The sequence below is a fragment of the Babylonia areolata genome, chromosome 10 (genome assembly GCF_041734735.1).
Source record: "Babylonia areolata isolate BAREFJ2019XMU chromosome 10, ASM4173473v1, whole genome shotgun sequence".
Lineage (NCBI taxonomy): Eukaryota > Metazoa > Mollusca > Gastropoda > Neogastropoda > Buccinidae > Babylonia > Babylonia areolata.
Genome location: NC_134885.1, coordinates 32,016,630 through 32,033,288, shown reverse-complemented (window position 1 = coordinate 32,033,288; position 16,659 = coordinate 32,016,630). Strand labels below are relative to the sequence as shown.

At 40.4% G+C, this 16,659-nt stretch overlaps 1 protein-coding gene across 1 annotated transcript in view; it reads left to right on the top strand.

Moving 5' to 3' along the window:
* LOC143286949 (L-gulonolactone oxidase-like) overlaps positions 1 to 15,982 on the top strand; it is a 20,216-nt gene extending 4,234 nt beyond the window's left edge. The window contains exons 3-12 of the mRNA XM_076594920.1: positions 2,652 to 2,777; positions 3,332 to 3,429; positions 4,721 to 4,811; positions 6,607 to 6,792; positions 7,463 to 7,570; positions 8,716 to 8,792; positions 11,150 to 11,299; positions 13,016 to 13,177; positions 13,713 to 13,803; positions 15,359 to 15,982. Of these exons, the coding sequence (XP_076451035.1) occupies positions 2,652 to 2,777; positions 3,332 to 3,429; positions 4,721 to 4,811; positions 6,607 to 6,792; positions 7,463 to 7,570; positions 8,716 to 8,792; positions 11,150 to 11,299; positions 13,016 to 13,177; positions 13,713 to 13,803; positions 15,359 to 15,526 (1,257 nt within the window). The 3' untranslated portion in view covers positions 15,527 to 15,982. The remainder of the gene's footprint in view (positions 1 to 2,651; positions 2,778 to 3,331; positions 3,430 to 4,720; positions 4,812 to 6,606; positions 6,793 to 7,462; positions 7,571 to 8,715; positions 8,793 to 11,149; positions 11,300 to 13,015; positions 13,178 to 13,712; positions 13,804 to 15,358) is intronic.
* The last annotated feature ends 677 nt before the right edge of the window (positions 15,983 to 16,659 follow it).

Sequence of the window (16,659 nt, the reverse complement as noted above, 5' to 3'; positions counted from 1 at the left end):
AGAAAGAGAGAGAGAAGAGAAGAGAAGGGGCACAGAAGAATACAGAATAAAAGGGAAGAAAAAAGAGAGAGAGGTTGATAATGATATGTCACACTGGAAAAGTTGAATCTATCAAACACACTGTACTTTCTGACGTCTTGTCATTTCTGTCTAGAGAATTCTTCAGCATCGATTCAGCCTGTTTCGGAAATCGTGAAAGTGGCATCCTGGTCAGTTTGATAATGATATGTCACACTGGAAAAGTTGAATCTATCAAACACACTGTACTTTGATCATACACCATGAGACATTGAGAGTATGGTTTGCTGCCGCTGCCAAGATGTTAGCCAGTCAGGCATAAAAAAAATAGCTTCCTCCCTCCCTCAGTTCCAATTCAGATCATGGCCTATAGCTTTTATTTTTGAAAACTTTAAAATCCCTTTAGTACTCCACCCCACGCCCCCACCCTTCCATTTTTGTTTTATAAGCATCTTGATATGTATACAGTTTATAGCAATGACAGAAGAGTTGTTTACTTATTTATTTATGTATTTTGTAAAGAAAAGAAAATTTTCTTCACAATGGTGAAAAAAATAATTCGAAAAAAGACCGAAAAAGGAGGTTATATTTTATACCTGCATTTGTTATTCACTATTATGGTGTTGCTTTTATTTATATTTAATAAGATTATGCCAATCATCAAATCTGCAATACTTATCATTGTAGATTTGATACAGAAAAAGGTGCTTTATTTGTTCATTTTTCTGATGCAGATTTAGTTTTACATTTGATAAGCTTTAACTTTTCATGTGTGTATGTTGGAAAGTAAACAGTGTCACTCGGCAAGATCGATATCTTTGGACAGAATTCAAGTTTCTGTGGAAGATCATCTTCACAATTTACAAGTGACATCACACCAACTCTTTTTACACCAAATGTAAAATAAAAATGTTTAGTATATTTATCCTCAGACGCAGTACATTAAGATGCAAACAGAAAAATCATTTTTGTGTGGTAGTATGTTGTCACCAAGCAGTATACATTATCACCAGCAGTTTGTCTCTGATCTCCTTGATCATGCCAGCTCAACTCTCAGCTTATGTCAGAGACTGACAGAAGCTTACAGCAGGGCCAACAGCAAAGTAAGAGCTGAATGATCAATGGTTGCCCCAATGCAGTGGGAATTCATTTACCGCTTAGTCTTTTGTGAAGAACTATGACTCAAACCAGGAGGCAAGACTGCACTGGTTTTTAGTGCTGCACCTTTGGGGGGCTAGTTGGCCTTTGGGGACCATCCAGTACTGACTGCCCTAAAGCCATGCAGGTCAAGAGAGTGGTGATGTATTCTGGGCAAACCACGTTCAACTATAATCAAATTCTAGTCCACATAGTCAGGGCAGCTGTTACCTACTCTGCTGTTCTGATGGTCAGAGTTGGACATGACTGACTGTATATCACTCCTCAATCCTGATGGTGAAGGAAGTCTGCCAGTAACAGGGGGCATGGGGGTGGAAAAGATGGCAAGAAGGGGTGAGGTTTCACTTAACTTTGCCAAGATTTGTTTGCCTCTGAGGATGGCTGGCTGTATGGCATGCTGAAATGTTATGGGTGAAGAAATCAGCCTTTGCCTTTTCCACCAGCACATTCACATTGTCTGTGGCAGTTCTGAAGATCAGTCTGTCGAAGTGGAGATGATTTTTTCTTTTCTTGTTTTCTCCCCTTCCTTTTCTTCTGGCTTCTGCTGTAAACATGTTGATGGATCTGCTATTAGAGATATATACTAGAATATGTCAAATGGAGAGAGTTACCACTCTTTATTGTTTGTCTGTCAAATCGGTGTTTATCAGTATAATGTGGTATGTGTAACTATATAACAACTTAATTCTATGTGTGGTGTTGTAAAATGCTTTTGATGAATAAAGATTTTGTTGCTGTTAAAAAGGGATGCAAATCATATATATCTGCAGATGAATAAAGATTTTGTTGTTGTTAAAAAGGGATGTAAATCATATACATCTGCACATAATATTAGATATCAACATCAAGGGTGTTATTTGATTTCATGGGAAGGGGAAGGGTTGGGAGGGGGTGTAGTAACTGTTAACAGCAGATGTATATACCAACCTTTCACTTCATATGTCCATTCATCCGACTCCATCTCTGCCTTTCGCTCTGTCTTAAAAACTAATCTTTTCAAAACCTAATTTCAGTTTCTTGTTTTTGCAACACCACCCCATGCCCACCAACTCACTTTGCATACATGTATGAAGTGTGAGAGAAGGGGTATGGGAGGGAAGGGAGAGGGAGAGAGAGAGAGTGTGTGTGTGTGTGTGGTCAGGAGAAGTCTTATGTAATTTGTATCTTTCTTTGATGTAAAGCACCCTGAGCTCATAGAGAGAAAGGATGTTCTACAAATGCACATCATTATTGTGATTTATACTATTATTATTATTAACGTAATCACCATTAGCATTATTCTTATCATTAGTATCATTATTATTATCATTAGTATTGTAGTAGTAGTAGTAGTATCATCATCATCATTATTACTAATACTATTCTTAGTATTATTTATTATCATTAGTAGTAGTAGTATTCTTCTTATTATTATTATCATTATTATTACTATTGTTCATGGTAACACTAACAGAGGACCCACGATGACATTGCAGATCTTGGCTCTGGCCCAGGAGAAGGGGAAGAAGGTGAAGGTGGTGGGGAACAGACACTCACCCTCTGATCTGGCCTGCACCACCGACTACATGATCTCACTGGCACGCTACAACAAGGTTCTGAATGTGAGTATTGTCACGAGGTGTACACTCTGACATTTCTCTGTGTGTGTGTGTGTGTGTGTGTGTGTGTGTGTGTGTGTGTGTGTGTGTGTGTGTGTTGGGGCTCATGTACGTTTATGTGTATTTGACTGTGCTTTCATATCTGTGAAACTGCATGTTTGGTGCATATCTGTTATGCCTATGTGTGTGTATGTGTGAATGTGTGTCTGCTTTTTTTATATTTTATTTTATTATTTTTTTTATACATTTATTTGCTTATTTATCATCATTGTTGTCTTATTCATTTTTTTAAAAATCTATTTATTTATTTTATTTCATTATTATTTTATTTTTTTTTCATATATATATATAATTATATTATTTTTTAAAATTTATTTATTTATTAAATTTTATTTTATTTTATCTTATTTTTTTTCTCAAGGCCTGACAAAGCGCGTTGGGTTTCGCTGCTGGTCAGGCATCTGCTTGGCAGATGTGGTGTAGCGTATATGGATTTGTCCGAAAGCAGTGACGCCTCCTTGAGCTACTGAAACTGAAACTGAAACTTCGCCCCTCAGGTGGACAAAGACAAGTGCCAGGTCACAGTGCAGGGTGGGTGTCTGCTGAAGGAGTTGAACGAGAAAGTGCTACCCTTGCATTCTCTGGCCTTGAGTGTGTAAGTCGTGTGTGTATCTGTGGGTCCATGTGTATCCATATGTATATGTGCGATTGTCTGCTTGTTTGTGTGTGTGTGCGTGCGTTTGCATGCTTATGTCGGTTAGGTGATGATATTAGACTGTTAAGGTCAGTTAATAGTATTAAACCGTCAGGGTTAGATGATAGAATGAGACTGTCAAGGTTAGGTGACAGCATTGGATTGTTCAAGTCAGATGATAGTATTAGACTGTCAATGTTAGGTGTATTAGACCATGATGGTATTAGACTGTAAATTTCAGATGATAGTATAGGACTGTCAGATTAGGTTACAACATTAGAGCAGACAGTCAAGACTAGGTGATAGTATTAGACCATCAGTTATCAGGTGATAGTATTAGACTTTCAGGTATATATAGGTGATGATATCAGAAGTATGCCTTCCAGTTCAGGCTGTGAAAAAAAAAGAATGTCAGGTTTATTGATTGATTGATTGATTGATATGGATACTTATATAGCGCCTATCCTCGGTTGGAGACCAAGCTCTAAGTGCTTTACACACACGGAGTCATTTACACAACCGGCTGCCTACCTGGGTAGAGCTGACTGACGGTTGCCATTGGGTGCTCATCATTCATTTCCTGTGTCATTCAATCAGATTTCAGGCACGCACACCTACACACTCAGACAAACATGTAACATTTAACATTTTACGTGCATGGCTGTTTTGTTTATTTACCCCGCCATGTAGGCAGCCATACTCCATTTTCGGGGGGGTGCATGTTGGGTATGTTCTTGTTTCCATAACCCACCGAATGCTGACATGGATTACAGGATCTTTAACATGCGTATTTGATCTTCTGCGTGCGTATACACACAAAGGGGGTTCAGGCACTGGCAGGTCTGCACGTATGTTGACCTGGGAGATCGGAAAAATCTCCACCCTTTACCCACCAGGCACCACCGAGATTCAGACCCGGGACCCTCAGATTGAAAGTCCAACGCTTTAACCGCTCGGCTGTTGCGCCCGCTATAACCCCTTGACTGCTGATCGTTGGTGAAATGAGGTCAGTGTGGTATGAGTTTGAACTGCAGTCACTACTTTTTGTGTAATGCCAGTGGTGTGGTGTGGTTTGACTGAACAAAACTAATGCAACCTCTAAGAGGAAGAAGTCCGAATGATGAATTCGCAATGGTGACTGATGCCCTGCCCTGACTGCAAAGCTCAGTCATATACCAGTGAGGTGACGCAGCCTTTCACTGACAAGCGTAATCGCCAGCAGCAGTCAAGGGGTTAAGTGATGACCTTCCAGGCAAGGCACAGTGTCGGAGGTGACAGCAGCTGGGGTCATCTCTACAGGCACCCACGGCACTGGCGCCCAGTACAGCATCATGTCAGGCTATGTGAGTTGGTTGTGTTGGTTGCTCTTATTTGTCATGATACAAAATAGTGGTCGTTTGATGTCTTTTGGAAATAAGAATTTGTCTTCTCTGTCTGTCTCTCTTTCTCTCTCTCTTTCTCTTTCTCTCTCTCGCTGGCTCTCTCTTCCTCTATTTGTCGTAATATAAAATAATGGTTGCTTGATGTCTTTGGAAATGACAGTTTGTCATCTCTGTCTCTTTGTTCTGTCAGTCTGTCTCTGTCTGTCTGTCTGTCTCTCTCTTCTCTGTCTTGTTGTTCTGTCTGTCTCTTTCTGTCTGTCTGTCTGTCTCTCCCTCTCTCTCCCTCTTTTTGTCATGATATAAAGTAGTGGTCGTTTGATGTCTTTGGAAATAAGAAAGTGTCTTCTGTGTGTGTGTGTGTGTGTGTGTGTGTGTGTGTGTGTGCCATGGAAGCTGGGATACGTAGCCTAGAAATGAGTGTATGGAGGACGGGATTTATTTTTTGTATGCTTATAGTTGACTTCATCAAGTTTTTGCGCCTTATAAATATTATTATTAATAGCAGTAGTTCTTTTTTATGTATTTATCTATTATTCATTTATTTATTTACTTATTTCTTTTTATTTTATTTAATGTTATTTTTTATTATTATTTATTTATTTTTTTTTTGTTTGTGGGTTTTTTTTGTGTGTTTTTTCATTTATTTTTTTTTATATATATATATATATATATATATATATATATATTTTTTTTTTTTTTTCTCAAGGCCTGACTAATCGCGTTGGGTTTCGCTGCTGGTCAGGCATCTGCTTGGCAGATGTGGTGTAGCGTATATGGATTTGTCCAAACGCAGTGAGGCCTCCTTGAGCTACTGATACTGATACTGATTCTCTCTCTCTCTCTTCTTCCTTCCCTTTCATTTCTGCCTTATTTTTTACTTTTGTATTATTTCATAGTCCGTGTGTGCTCTGTCTCATTCTCTGTCTGTCTGTCTCTCTCTCATTTTTTGTTTGTCTCTCCCTCTCTTTCCCTTCGGTCTTATTTTGATTCTGTTTTATCTCATATTCTTCATGTGCTCTGTGCAAAGGGAAAATAATCTATAGTTCAATGGTTTTGACAAGGTTTGGATGTGAAAATAATGTGCCTCAGAGTTTATATGGCAAGGATCGTGTCCATGGACAAAGCTGTACCCACTTCATAGATTCGACCTTGTTTACTCATTGGAAATGTAAAGGAAAGTTTCTTGTTTTTATTTGGATCTCTTCCTGTTTGTCAACTACCACACTGTGATTGTCAGTGATTTATGCCAGGTTTGGTGATTCGCCTTCAGTTCAGCCATCAGGCCTGCACAAATCAATATCAATCTTATTAGAAGAACGTTTTCCTGTTCAGAATAAAAAATTTGAACCAACTTGCACACACACACACACACAGATATATAGATATATATATATATATATATATATATATATATATATATATATATATATATATATCTATATATATATCAGTGGTTTCTCACTACCTTCCTCAGCAAAACAGACACAGGAAAGTGTTGGGTTGGACAGGCTGTGAGTGAGCTGAGTTCACAGCTTTATTCAGTTGGGTTTTTTTTTTGCCTGGCCACAGGCGCCCGACCTCAGTGTTTGCAAAGACTGTCATAGACTGTAGAGAATTACGGGCCAGAGTCATGGTTCTCGTCTTGATATCAACCTGTGTGCTAATTTTGCAAATCACACATATCACTGTTGATGCACAGTAGCAGTCTTAAAGCAGTAGTGCAGCTCCACAAAACCTGACTCTTTGGTCACGACAGGTGGTTGCCATGGACCTGATGATGGCCTCAGGGGAGATCATGCACATCTCCAAGGAAGAGAACTCTGAGCTGCTGCCGGCGGCTGTGCTGAGCCTGGGGGCGCTGGGGGTGATCCTGACGGTGACCCTGCAGTGTGAGCCTGCCTTCAGGCTGCACCAGACCCAGTACCCCGCCAAACTGCAGGATGTGAGTCTGGATGAGCTCGCTGGTATAGGTGGTTATCTGATGCTGGATGATTTGGTATGGATACGTACATAGCTCCTATCCTCGGTCAGAGACCAAGCTCTAGGCGTTTTACAAACTCGGGGTGATATCCACAACAGGCTGCCTACCTGGGTAGAGCCGACTGATGGCTGCCATTGGGCACTCATCATTCGTTTCCTGTGTCATTTAGTCAGATTTCAGGCATGCATACATCGATAAGTTTTTAGTATACAGAAACCAACTTTGATGAACAAAATGAGCCTTGTCAAGTTTTTTTTCTTTAGTTTTACAAAATCTCATTTTATGATAGTTTTATGATTTGTATCTGGATGTTTGTGTGTGTGTGTGTATGTGTGTGTGTGTGTGTGTGTGTGTGTGTGGCACATGTTTGTGTGTGTGAGTGTGTACATGTGTGTATTGTGTATGTGTGTGTACTGTTGGTGTGGTTGTGTGTGTGTGTGTGTTTTGTGTATTGGTATGGTTGTGTGTGTTTTCTCTGTGTGTGTGTGTGTGCCACTATGTGTGTGTGTGTGTGATTGTGTATGCTCTGTGTTTGTGTGTGTGTACTGTGAGAGTGTGTGTGTGCATGTGAGTTTGTGTGGTGTGTGTGTGTGTGTGTGTGTGTGTGTGTGTGCGCGCATATGGTTTTCAGGTGTTGGAGAATCTGGATGTCTATGTGACTTCCAGTGATCATTTCCGTTTCTTCTGGTTCCCCTACACAGAGGATGTCATCTGCTACCATGCCTCACGCACAGATAAGGTAACAGCAGGTCACAAAGCAAAAACTGCAGTTCATATGGACACAGTCAAATTCACATGCACCTTGACTCTGTCTCTATCTCTGTCGTTCTCTCTTTCTCCCCCTCTCTCTCTCTCTGTCAGTCCTAGTCTCTCTGAGTATATTCCTGTGAAATTCCACTCAAACCCAAGTGCGTTTCGTTTGACTTGACTGATGACAACTCACAACAAAACCACACTGAAGAATTTGTGTATTTACTTGTATAAAGCCTTTAAGAGGCGAGATCATATTCTGAGTTAAGAAATGCGGATCTACTAACTATTGCTCATTTATCAGATTGGTTTTTGTTTTTGTTTTTTTGGTTTTTTTATATGGATGAGATGTGTCAGTATATTGTACTTTGTAATTATGTCATGTATGGTATTCATATGTGTGGATATGTGCCTATGGGTATATATAAGTGTGTGGATGCGTGTTCATATGCGCATATACGTATGTTTGTATATGTGTGTATACATATCATGTATATTAACAGTGCATGCTGTCATTATTAGTTTCATATCTTTGTATCCCCCCCTTCAGGAGGGGCCATGGCCTAAACTGAATAAATTTCGTTTCGTTTCGTTTCGTTTCCTAGTCTCTCTGTGTTATTCTCTCCTGATAATCTCTCTCTGTGTCTCTGTGTCATTCTGTCTCTTTTCTCTGTCTGTCTTTCTCTTGGGCCAAGGCCTAAAGTGAATAAACCATTGTGAGTCTTGAGTTTGTATCTGTCTTTCTTTGTGTCTTTCTCGCTCTGCTTTTGTCTTTCCCTTGCATGCACACATCACACACATCTCTCTCACCACACACACACACATATATATCTATATATATGTATATGTGTGTACACACACACACACACACACACACACACACAATCATGTACACACACACCAACACACATATACTAATAAAAAATTATACACACACATTGACTCCGCACACACATGTATGCACACACATGCACACACACGCATGCGCACGCACACGCATACACACACACACACACACACACACACACACACACACGCATGCACACACACACCAAGCACACATGCACACACACACACACACACACACAAAGAAGAGGAAGCGAAAAGAAAAAAAAAATCACTGACTTGTTTCAGGAAACCCAGGTGAAGAGCAGTTGGTTTTGGGACAGCTTTGTAGGTTTCCACCTTCTGCAGTTTCTGTTCTGGATCAGGTGAGACAACTGTCTGGAGGTCAATATTATTATTGTTATTGTTATTATTAGCATTTACGCCTAATCTTGAACATAAGCCGTAGGTGTTTGCAAATAGAACACATGTAAATATCAAAAAGGAAAACATTGAACACAGGATACCAAGCGTTATTAAAATTTATTCATCCCCCCCCCCACACACACACACACACACACACACACCCACAATACACACAAGCACACGCGCACACAAGCCATAGCACACAATTGTAAATAGTACACAATAAAAAAAAAATACAGCCAACAAATTCTGAAACTGTCAAAACTCACTCACTCGCTAATAGTCATTTAATTTCATACTGGAAAGGGGTGAGCTGTTGAGAATGATTCAGGAGGAGAAAAGGTAGTAATAGTAATAATAATAATACTTTTGATAATAATGATAATAATGATAATGTACATTTGGAGGCACTGGGAAAGTTGGTTAGGCATTGTATGTATTTCTTTTTATCACAACAGATTTCTCTGTGTGAAATTCGGGTTGCTCTCCCCAGGGAGAGTGCGTTGCTACACTACAGTGCCACCCATTTTTTTATATTTTTTCCTGCATGCAGTTTTATTTGTTTTTCCTATCGAAGTGGATTTTTCTACAGAATTTTGCCAGGAACAACCCTTTTGTTGCCGTGGGTTCTTTTACGTGCACTAAGTGCATGCTGCACATGGGACCTCGGTTTATCATCTCATCTGAATGACTAGCATCCAGACCACCACTCAAGGTCTAGTGGAGGGGGAGAAAATATCGGCGGCTGAGCTGTGATTGGAACCAGCGTGCTCAGATTCTCTCGCTTCCTAGGCGGACGCGTTACCTCCAGGTCATCACTCCATATTGGACTCCTAATGCAGTGTTCATCAGTGATCATGCCTGGTTCACCTGCCCCATTTCGGCCTGGTGTTATATCGTCGAGAAAGGCACTACTGTTTTCCTGATTTTCCTCATACCAACCAGGTGTGAATGGGTGAATGACTTAGGTTGTGGAAGGAGAGGATTGGGCCCCTCCTTCCTATGCTGAACCCTTGACTCAGTGGATGTGAATCCACTGCCTCCATGACCATAAAATGCTATTGGCCCTTTAGCATGGATGTGAGTATGGCATTCAACAACTTGAGCAGTTTCACCAGAGATGCCTACGGAAGATCCTCGGCATAAAGTGGCACGACTAGAGAGGAGCGGCCTGCCCAGCATCGAAAGCCTGCTGATCCAGTGCCAGCTACGCTGGACAGGACACGTTGTCCACATGACAGACAGAAGGATCCCAAAGATGCTCTTGTATGGCCAGCTGAAGGAAGGCCACCGCAAACTTGGAAGACCCTGCAAGCGCTTCAAGGACACCTTGAAGACAAACCACAAAGCCTGTGACATAGACATCATTTCCTGGGAAACTGATGCCCTTGACCACTCTTGCTGGAGGATGCTGTGCTCTAGTGGCATAAAGATGTTTGAAAACAAGAGAACGCTGGCCATGAAGGAGAAGCATGTGCGAAGGAAGTAGGGCTCAACTTTTGGAGACATTTTCCCTTGCAACACCTGTGGGAAGTGCTGCGCATCCAGAATCGGCCTCTTCTCCCATATGAGGACACACACCGACAGATAAGCCTGCCTGCCTACTCGTCCGTCGGTCCACCGGGAGACTCCATTATTATGTGGGTATGGCATTTGTGTGCTGAAGGGATGGGTTGGGGGGGGGGGGGGGGTTCTGTTTACCTTATATGCATCTGTGCATGTGAGTATATATTTTACTTACAAGTAGGGTTCCCACACAGGTGACCAAACAAAGCTCTTAACTTTTTCCAGACTTTTTTAGGACCAGACTGAAAGTTTTCCATGCCAAGCACATCAGCCAGACTGATTGAAAAATTTGTCTGATGTGCTGTTGATAAAAGGGGTTGGTAGATATCCCAGTATCAAATGTTCAGTTTTCATCTTTTTTTTGGTTTTGTTTTGTTTGTTTTCCAGTGCATTAATTGGTTTGCTGAATGGTACTGATCAGCTGTTATTATGAAACTGAAACTGTTTTATTAAGATTCCAAAACTGCTCCAGACCCTCAAGGGCAAGACGAATTTCTCCAGGACTTTTTCTCCAGCCCAAGAAATGATTTCTTTTTTTTTTTCCAAAACCTTTTTTAGCTTTGGAAATTGTCCTCATGTTTTTTCCAAGACTTTTTCACACATGGAAAATGGTTCTCTTATGTTTCTTTTCCTGAGACTTTTCCAGACATGGAAAATGTTGGGGTTTTTTTCTTCTTCTAAGAGTTTTCTAGACTTCCATGCCTCTGCATGGACCCTGCATTTGTACATGACATGATGCCTTTGCTTTCAGCATCTTCATTCCTGGCCTGGTGCCCACCATCAATCGTTTCTACTACCGTCTGCTGTATGCTCACTCCTCGGAGAGGATCGACTGCAGCCACAAGGTCTTCAACTTCAACTGTCTCTTTAGTCAGTACGTCATGGAGTGGGCCATTCCCAGGTAGCTTTTTTACCTGTATAAAAAGTGTCTTGTGTGGCTTAGGTAGATTATGGTGTAGTTGTGTTATTGTATTGTATTGTATTACCCCCGAAAGTGGAGTATGGCTGCCTACATGGCGGGGTAAAAACGGTCATACATGTAAAAGCCCACTCTTGTACATATTTGTATTTTTTGTATTTTGTATTTCTTTTTATCTTCTCATCTGAATGACTAAAGTCCAGACCACCACTCAAGATCTAGTGGAGGAGGAGAAAATATTGGCGGCTGAGCCGTGATTCGAACCAGCACGCTCCAGTTCTCTTGCTTCCTAGGCGGACGTGTTACCTCTAGGACATCACTCCACTGAGTGAACATGGGAGTTGCAGCCCACGAACGCAGAAGAAGAAGAAGTATCATATTGTATTACTCTTTTTTTATCACAACAGATTTCCCTGTGTGAAATTCAGGCTGCTTTTCCCAAGGAGAGTGCGCCACTACACTGAGAGCGCCACCCTTTTTTTTTTTTTTGGTGTTTTTTCTGCTTGCAATTTTTTTTTGTTTTCCTACCAAAGTGGATTTTTCTACAGAATTTTGCCAGGGGCAACCCTTTTGTTGCAGTGGGTTCTTTTACGTGCGCTAAGTGCATGCTGCACACGGCGGGACCTCACTTTATTGTCTCGTCCAAATGACTATCCTCCAGACTGCCACTCACAGTCAAATGGAGGGTGAGAAAATACTGGTGACTATGGGATTTGAACCAGTGCACTCAGATTCTCTCGCTTCCTAGGCGGACGCGTTACCTCTAGGCCAAGACTCCACAGGGTCTTGAGCGTCAACTGTCTCTGTCATCAGTACGCCAGTGAATGGGCCATTGCCAGGTAGCTTTTTACCCTGTGACATATGGCTTAGGTAGATTTACTGTGTAACTGTGTTGTTTTCTTTAGCAGTTGATTTGTTTTCTAACCTGTTTTAAAAAAAATATGTGTGCAGTGTTTTTCATCCGTTTTTCATGGAATCAGCAGTTTCAACATGTCACATGGAATGGCCCTGTTTTTATGTCAGCTGTGTTGTAAACGACAATGATAATGATAATTCCGTTAATCACATCTGTTATTAAATGTGTTAATGTGTTTGGAAATGTGTAGTCTTCTTTTTAGAGGCATGTTGTCTCTCGCGCTGGTATACCATGGAAGGAATCGTTCCAGTGTAGCGCATGTGATGAATGTGTTTGGAAAGTTTGCAGCGTAGTTCTGTTATCTATACACTGTCAGATGTTACTGTCAGTAGTCTATATCATATGCACACAGTGCTGTTTGATCTACGAAGAGACTTTCTTTTCTGTTTCCTGCTGTTCAGTGCATGCTTATTCTTCAACTGTTACATATAAACAAAGTTAGCAGAGGGCAGCTGTCAAATTGTCTGAGTTTCAGTTTTTCAGTTTCAGTAGCTCAAGGAGGCGTCACTTGCGTTCGGACAAATCCATATACGCTACACCACATCTGCCAAGCAGATGCCTGACCAGCAGCGTAACCCAACGCGCTTAGTCAGGCCTTGAGAAAAAAAGAAAAAAAAAACTACTACTACTAATCATAATATGTATAAGGCGGAAGAACTTGATGAAGTCAACTATAAGCATACAAAAAAAAAGAAAAAAAAAAGAAAAAAGATATATATATATATATATATATATATATAATTGTCTGAAATAATTTTTGGCTCACACATGGGTTTTCGCAGAGAGAAAGTTGGTGTTGTCCTCACTGAGCTGAGCAGCTGGATCACAAACAACAAGTTTCCTGCACATTTCCCGGTGGAGGTACGCTTCGTTAAAAAGGATGACATTTACCTCAGTCCTTCCTATGGCTGGGATACTTGCTACATCAACATCATCATGTACAGGTGGGTCTGTCTCACCACACCTGGATGCTAGGTTTTTGGCGTTGTGTCAAATGTTGTTAGTTTGTAACATATGTCAGCAGTTGCATGTGATGACATCTGGATATATATCTATATATCTGTGTGTGTGTGTGTGTGTGTGTGTGTATAGAGAGAGAGACACACACACACATGATGATGAAAAAGGGATACCTGTTTGCCAGTAATTTTGGTTGAGTGGATGAGTTTGTAATTGGTTTTAACTTATTTCTTTGTTGTTGTTTTTAATGCAATAAAAAAAAAAAAATGACAGTACAGCTCTTGTAGCTGGGATGGTGATGTAAAAAAATCTAATAATCAGGTGGTGAATACATGTGGGGGGGGGGGGGGAGATCATTTTGTTTGATTATGATAGTGATGGTGAAAATCAATCATGTTTATTTTCTTTCTGTCTGCAGACCAGACCCTATGATAAATATGTGCACAAGAAAAAGATCAGTATGTTTATTATGATTGTGATGATAAAACTGTATTATGTGTGTATTGTTTCTCTCTGCAGACCCTACAATAAATATGTGCCAAACGAGAAGTACTGGAGTGCATTTGAACGCATCGTGTCTTCAGTGGGTGGACGGCCTCACTGGGCAAAGGTCAGTAGGAATGGTATAGCTGAGTAAAATTTATCTTCGTTCTGTCTGTTGCTTTGTATGGACCCACCCTTTAACTGCGTCCTGATAACAGTGTGTACACGTTGATTTTGTCTCTCATGTAGAGAGTTTATGGTTTCCAGATTTTGGTTTCTCCCTCTCTCCCAAGTTTGAGTAGAAAATCAAACTGACGATCTTGTCATTCAGATGAGATGATAAACCGAGATCCTGTATGCAACATGTACTTAGCACGCAGAAAAAGAACCCATGGCAACATAAGTTTTGTCCTCTGGCAAAATTAATTAAAAGTAACCCACTCTTGATAGGTACACAAATATAAATGCATGCACTCATGGCCTGACCAAGCGGGTTGGGTCACGCTGCTGGTCAGGCATCTGCCTGGCAGATGTGGTGTAGTGTATATTGATTTGTCCGAACACAGTGACGCCTCCTTGAGAAACTGAAACTAAACCTTGAGAGTGTTAATTGTTATGGAGAGAGTTAACCCATTCAGTCCTTTAAGGTCTTCTGCCTGTGCAATCCTCCCAGCCTGGCATGTTTTGGAGAGAGTTAATCGTTATGGAGAGAGTACATTGTTATGGAGAGAGTTAATTGTATATGGAGAGAGTTAATCATAAGAAGAGACTAAATTGTTATGGAGAGAGTTAATTTCTGTTGAGAGTGCTGAATGGTATGGAGAGAGTTGATAGTTATGGAGAATGCTAATTGTTATGGAGAGAGTTAATCATTACGAGGAGAGTTTGTTGTTACAGAGAGTAAATTGTTATGGAGAGAGTTAACTCATTCTATACTGCCCGATGACTTCCTTCATTATACTCTCTGTACTGGCCGTTTGTTTATGTTACAAGAAAAATATCCAAAAAATGAATGCAGTTACATACAGCTGTGAAATTTTTTGATAATATAACAGTTAGAATGGACTAACACTTGGCAAAGTTTCAGAGCACTCACTTAATTATTGACTGATTTATCATATTTTGAAAAAAATCCATGTTTTTCACAACTGACATAAAGGGGGTGAGTTTTTCCCTTACAACAGAAATTTTACAAGTGTGGTCTTTTGTAACCACGGACACTTCCTAATTGTAGCAGTTGAATGGGCAAATACGTATGCACAGTGGATATCCACTATAGAATCAGTTTGCAGTCGACTTTGATCCAAAATACTTGCCGAAGTTGACTGAGACGCCATCTTGTCCAGCGAGCGAGCGAGGAGGGTGACTGTACACTCGCATGTATTGCACTCAAACAAAGGTATTTTCAGCCACAATAAAAGTACAGGTGCACTTTTGGGTGACTGCAGAACAGAGCTGTGCCGTTTAGTTTCACACAAAACCGTTAACCAATGAACTACGAATTTTTAAACTCGCGGTACGCTATAGCGTACCATAGTAACGAAGTGTTGTGCACATGAGGTACGTTATAGCGTACCTTAGTATAGAAAGAGTTAATTGTTACTGAGAGAGAATAGTTACGGAAGAAGTTATTCGTTATGGAGAGAGCTAATCATGATGGGGAAAGTGAATCGTTTCCACAGGACCACCACTACGAGGGTGCCGATCTGGAGAGGCTGTACCCCAAGTGGGGGGAGTTCTGCCAACTGCGGGAACAGCTGGACCCCAACGGGATGTTCCTCAACTCTAACCTGGAGAGGGTCTTCGGCAAGTCCTCCACCAGGGCCCACAACTCTCCCACCAGTATGTGAAGCTCTTTTTTTTTTTTTTTTTTTTTTTTAAATATTTTTTCCTTTTCTTTTCTTCTTTTTTTTTTCCTTTTGATTTTTTTTTAATCAAGTTTTTTGTTGTTTTTACAATGCAGTGCAGTGCAGTGCTATGGAACATGATGCTATACAATACAATACAATACAATACAATACAATACAATACAATAGAGTATAGTACAGTACAGTGCAGTACAGTACAACACAATACAATAAAATACAATACAATACAAAACAGTACAATACAATACAGTGCAGTATGATACCAGTACAAAACAGTACAGTGCAATACAATACATTACAATGCAATGCAATGCAGTAAAACACAATACATTATAACACAATGCAATGCAGTACAACACAATACAGTGCAGTACAATACAATACATTACAATACAATACATTACAATGCAATGCAATAAAACACAATACAATGCAGTGCAATGCAATACATTACAATGCAATGCAATGAAACACAATACAATGCAATACATTACAATACAATGCAGGGCAGTACAATACAAAGCAATGCATCTTTATTGATCCAACTGGAGTCCAGACAGAACTCTCAGACCATGGTCAAGTCCAGCTAAAGGAAAACAAAAAAAAACAACCAAAAAACAAATCAGGGGGTTCGGTGTACTTCTCACTCGTCGAGTCGCATTGTCGTGAATTCGCTCACGGCGATGCGTACAGCTGCTAGTTCTCTACCCAGCAGTTGTGCTGAAGAAGCTGGCCGGATCGCTGACGAAAGCCACGCAAGTGAGTAGCCTTCTTTGACTGAGAGATCGGTTTAACTAGGTAGTCATTAAGTCAAGGGTTGTAAAATGACACTGGTAAGAGGTCAAAAAGTAAAATGAATTAAGCTGAATACCCACAAGCCAGCAGTGAAATACTGTGGCTCGATTTAACAGGCAGTAAAAAAAAACAAAAAACGAGTGTATAATATAATAACATGTATTTTAAGGAACACATTTTCAAAATGAGAAACTACTCTCATGCAGGACTTGGATCAAGACCATAACATAAAAGATAATCAGTTTTCCAGCACCTTAAGTGTTTTGGTTTGGTAAAAACCTACTTATGCACGAAAGTGATAACATATACGTCTTGGTTAT